Source organism: Gaeumannomyces tritici (assembly GCF_000145635.1).
Source record: "Gaeumannomyces tritici R3-111a-1 unplaced genomic scaffold supercont2.1, whole genome shotgun sequence".
Classification (NCBI taxonomy): Eukaryota; Fungi; Ascomycota; class Sordariomycetes; order Magnaporthales; family Magnaporthaceae; genus Gaeumannomyces; species Gaeumannomyces tritici.
Window position 1 is genome coordinate 3,542,300 of NW_008804545.1, and position 5,310 is coordinate 3,547,609.

At 34.1% G+C, this 5,310-nt stretch overlaps 1 protein-coding gene across 1 annotated transcript; it reads right to left on the reverse strand.

The window, feature by feature from the left end:
* Nucleotides 1-2,787: 2,787 nt before the first annotated feature.
* On the reverse strand, nt 2,788-3,913 carry GGTG_01106 (hypothetical protein; the record flags this gene model as incomplete). The annotated part of the gene is made up of 4 exons (XM_009218866.1): nt 2,788-2,822; nt 2,932-3,106; nt 3,405-3,443; nt 3,890-3,913. The coding sequence occupies 4 exons, from the start codon at nt 3,911-3,913 to the stop codon at nt 2,788-2,790; spliced, it is 273 nt and encodes a 90-aa protein (XP_009217130.1).
* Between the last annotated feature and the right edge of the window lie 1,397 nt (nt 3,914-5,310).

Consider the following 5,310-nt stretch of genomic DNA (forward strand, 5'->3'; position numbering starts at 1 on the left):
AAAATTAAATTAAAATAAAGGAATAAAAACGATTTGGCGGCGAAAAAATAAAAAAAAACGAATTAAATAATTAACGTTAACCCGCGTATCGCCGCTATCGTTATTGCTAGCGCTAAAAAAACCGTTGCTATTATTAAGCATTTTTACCGGGAAAGTACGGAAAACGGGCCGGGCAAAAAAAGCGTTAAAAGCAACGGAATTGGAAAAAAGAAAAGCAATAATTACCGTTTAACCATTATTACGAACGCCGTTACCGCCGCGGCTAACGCGCTTAACAAAATTAGCCTTAACCGTGCCTTTCTTTTAAAAAAAGCCGTTAGTTAACATTGCAACCGATTAAAATTAAAAGTAAAATTGGAAATGGCCGAAAGCAAAAAAAAAAAATGCAACCAAGCGCCGAAAATAAAAAACGCGTTAAAAAAAATTAAAGCAATGGAAATTAACCGAAAGCAATGCAATAAAAAAATAACGGTTAAAAAAAAAAAGCATTGTACCAAAAAAAAAAAATTAAAAAAAAATAAAAATAAAAAAAGAAAAGGAAAAAAAAAGAAAAAGGAAAAAACAAGCAAAGCAAAAAAAGGCACCGGCAAAAAAGCAACCCTCCCGAACCCGCTTAAAGCTACCACGCCGGCAAAAAAAAGCACGATTACCTTCCAAATACAATTATTTACCCTTAACAAAACCACAAACACTTAAATAGCAAATACAAAAAGCACCGTTACTTTAACAAAAGCAACCAAGTACCGGGCTAACAAAAATACGTACAAAAACGTTAACAAAAATAATTATTAATACCCAATTACATAAAAAAAAATAACGATAAAGGATAAACCATACCATACCGAATACGAACCGTACCCGAAAGTACGACGCGGGGCCGGAAAGCGCGAAACGCTAGCCTTACGCAACAATTACCCGGTTAGCTAAGCTTTCGCCCATTAACAGCAATTGCCAAAACCACCCCAAAGCAATGGCGCTCTTTTAAAATTACATTTTTTATACGTTTTTTTTATAATTTTTTTATATATTAACTTTTACCTTTACTTTACCATTACACCCTTTTGGCCGGGGGCACGAAAACGCTTTTTTACCGAAGCATTTATTAGCAATTAAACGAACCATAATAAACGGAACCGGCGGTTTAATACCAACCCGGCACCGGTTCGTAAGCGCAAAATTTTCCTTTTTAAGCCAAACCCAAAGGTTTCCCCCACGCATTACTTAGCAATAGCACTAAAATTTCTTTTATAAACAAAACAAAGTATAAATATATATATATATATAAATAAATAAATAAATAAATAAATAAATAAATAAATAAATAAATAAATAAATAAATAAATAAAATTTTGGCGGCGCTTTAGCATTAAGGATCCGCTTTCACGCTTGTTATTTCCATTCGGCCTCGCGTTTAATCGGCCAAATCGGGCCCATTTCTTTCTTTCCATCGACCATTTCTTTTAATTTCCAACAATCCCAACAAACTTTCCCTTAATTTAATTATTAAAAGCAGCTTATATTTGCAAATAAGCGCGGTACAAAGCGCAAAACGTTTACGTTTTCGGGTTATAAAAGTTCCCCGCCTTTATTTTTAACGTTTTTATCGTTTATTTTTTTACCAATTTTACAATTCCCAAAATAGCTTTCCCTAAACCCATTTAAAAATTTAGGAGCTTGGTTATTAGGTAACATTTTTGCTTTTTTTAAGCCCGGCTTAAAAATTATTTCCAAATTAAGCAACGGTTTAATTTCGGAAAATTTTCCGGCTTTTTTAATTAATTTAATTGGATTTTAACCGTTAAACGCTATTGCAACCAAGCGCTTTTAATTAGCCGTTATTGCGGTAATCGTTTCGCTTTTCGAGCACATTACTAAATAACAAACCTTTCCAATTTTTGTTGCTTTTCGCCAAAATTTTACCCGTACCAACTTTACCATGTCCTTACATTTGTATACCTTTTTAAATGCGCCGTTCGAGCTAGCGCAAAATTATTTCGAACATATTAAAACGTTTGTTATTAACATTGGCTTTTTGGGTCGAAATTCGGAAATTAAATTAATGGTTAAATTTAAAGCTGGGCTTAAAAAAAAGCTCGAAAATGGTACGATATTTAAACCATTTTTACTTAAAAAAAAATTGGGAGCTTTTTAAAACGGCCTTTAAAAAGCGGTTTTTAAATAAAAAAATAACCAGAAGTTTAATGCTAAAATTAAATTATTGGTATCGAAATTTACAAAATTAGCCAATAAAGCTTTAACCATATACTTTATTAAAACCAAGCATTTTAACGCGCGCATTAAAAATGTTGTAACAAAATAAATTTTAATAAAACAAATAATTACTTAAATGGTAAACGGAAAGTTTAAATCCAAAATCCAAAACTGCATTTATTATTACTTATACGCCAAAAATTGTTTAACTTAAAACCGTATTTTTTTTTAACGGAATAAAATTTAAATTTTTTAAGCAAATATGTTTTTATTACGTTATTACGCTAAAAAAGCAGCCCGAATAAAAGAAAATGTTGCGCAACCTTTTCCAACCAATTTTACCAAAAGGCTGGTTAATATTATAAAATAGCTAATTCCGTTTATGGAAGCTTTTATGCGGGGAACCAAAAAAACATAAAATATAACCCTTTTCCCTTTTCCGGAACAAGCTATTTTTTGGAATAAATATTAAAAATTTAGGAATTAATATAAAGCAACATTTACGTATTAAAATTGTAACGGCTTTAAATACCGTTTAAATAAATGTTTTAAACCAAAGGATTATAACAAAATTAACTAAGCAATTGCCGTTATAAAAGCGCGCTGAAAAGCTAAAAATGCAATTATTTTAATTATAAAAACCAATGCATAACCGGTTGCAATAATGCAATTATATGTTTCCAAGGTTTTGTTACGCTTTTTACCATCGTTTAGCCATACCTTTGTTAAAAGCACGGGCGAAACCGCCCGGCAAAAAGCGGGGAGCGTTAAATGCACGGGCGAAACCGCCCGGCAAAAAGGAGGAAAAAGGCACTAGCACAGCCAGCCGGGCACGAACCCTTTCGGGGACATGCCGGCGAGCTACCGGTGTTGCGGCTAAAGCATAATGGCGAAGCTAAAAGATAAAATAAAGTTTAAATTGCACGAAAGCGCTTGGAGCGCAAAGGACTTAAAAGACCGACCCCGCGTGCCCGAAGGGGCACGAAAAAAAGGGAAGTTAAAAAAGGAACAATTTTTGTTGGAAATAGCACCTTTGGTAAAAGATTTACGAAAGCTTAATAAAGGAAACACCGCATCCGGCCCGTAACCCGGTAACTACCCGCCTTTGCACCGATTAACCCCTAACAACCTTTCCGTCCATTTCATACATTGCAATAAATCCGGAAAAAACATTGGCTATATTTAAAGCTTACGCCGTTAAAAGCGCCCAAAATTAAAACGCTTAAGCTAACCTGTTACAAAGTAGACAGTATATACTGTCGTAAGGAAGCCTTAGGCATAAATATTAGATGCTTGAGGCATCGGAAGAGCGGTCCCCCTGCCTGGAAGCGTATGACGCTTCCAGGCGTCAGGAGGGAAGCTTAGTAAGCAAGGAGGACAGGGAGTCACGTGTATATAAAGGGCAGAGGCCCCTACGGGACCCTGCACTTCAAATCCTTTCCTTCTTAGAGCATATCAACCGGAATAGCCTTACACCGTGCCTATCCCTTCTACCTGCAACATAACCTTATCGGCTAACCCAAAATAATTAAAGCAATTACATATTAAAAGTTAAATGCAAACTTTAAATTATTTAAATTTTAAAAAGCGGCTTTAAAAATTTCGATTCCAGCTTTAACCCCAAATGTATACGACCCAGCCTTTTTTATTATGGATTTCGGAAGCAACAATAACGCACCCATAGCCAATACAACCTTTCCATTTCGGCTTTCGGCCGAAAAAAACACCATTTAAATTAATAATTAATTTCCGGATTTTATTAAACAAGCAATAAAATTTATTAAAGCTTTTAGCAAAGCAAATAAGGACAAGCTCCTTTAAATTATTAAAGCAGCTACCGCTTTTAAAGCTTGCAAAACGCGAAAACGCTAAATCCCCATTGCTGGAATAAAGCTTAATAACGTTATAAACGTTGCTTAGGTTTTTTAAAAAGCCAAAGTTAAAATTAACGTTTTATTTTTTTTTAACTTATCCTTTTAAATAAAAAAAAAGGTTAGGAATTTTATAAAGTTAATTACGAAAGCTTTATATTTAACCAATAAAGCATATATTTTTATAGCCCGGGCTTATTAATTCGTAAGTGTTTTTCGCACCGCTTATTAAATTAATAACGTTTTTTTTTCAGGATAAAAGCTATGCTCGATTACGAAGTTCCTTTTTAAGCAATGCTCGACAATAAATCCACCGTTAATTTAATATCCCCGATTATATTAACTTGAACGGGTTAATAATGTTATATAACTTGCAACGGTTTTTATGTAAAATTAACTAACAATGCGCGGGTAATAATTTTAAAATTTGCTTGCATCGATTTGGTTATTAAAAGCATTGTTATACCTTTAATTCTTTAAATTATATATATTTATACTTTATTTTGTTTATAAAAAAAACCTTAATGCTATTGCTAAGTAATGCGTGGGGGAAACCCTTGGGTTTGGCCTAAAAAGGAAAACTTTGCGCTTACGAACCGGTACCGGGTCGGTATTAAACCGCCGGCTCCATTTACTGTAATTCGCTCAATTACTAATAAATGCTCCGGCAAAAAAGCATTTTCGTGCCCCCGGCTAAAAAAATGTAATGGTAAAGTGAAAGTAAAGGCTAACATATGGAAAAATTATAAAAAAAACGTATAAAAAATATGGCTTTAAAAAAGCGCCATTGCTCCGGGGTGGCTCCGGCAATCGCCGCTAATAAGCAAAAGCTTGGCTAGCCGGATGGTTATTGCGTAAAGCTAACGCTTTGCGCTTTCCGGCCCCGCGTTGTGCTTCCGGGTACGATTCGTATCCGGTATGGTATAGCTCGTCCTTTATCGTTATTTTTTTTATATAATTGGGTATTGGTAATCGTTTTTATTAACGTTTTCGTGCGTATTTTTATTAATTTGGTGCTTGGTTGCTTTCGTTAAGGTAACGGTGCTTTTTGTATTTGCCATTTGGGTGCTTATAGCTTTGTTAAGGGTAAGTAATTATATTTAAAAAGTAATCGTGCTTTTTTTTGCCGGCGTAATAGCTTTGGGCGGGTCCGAAAAGGTTGTTTTTTCGTTAATGCTTTCCTTTTGCTTTGCTTGCTTTTTTCCTTTTTTTTTTTTCTTTTTCTTTT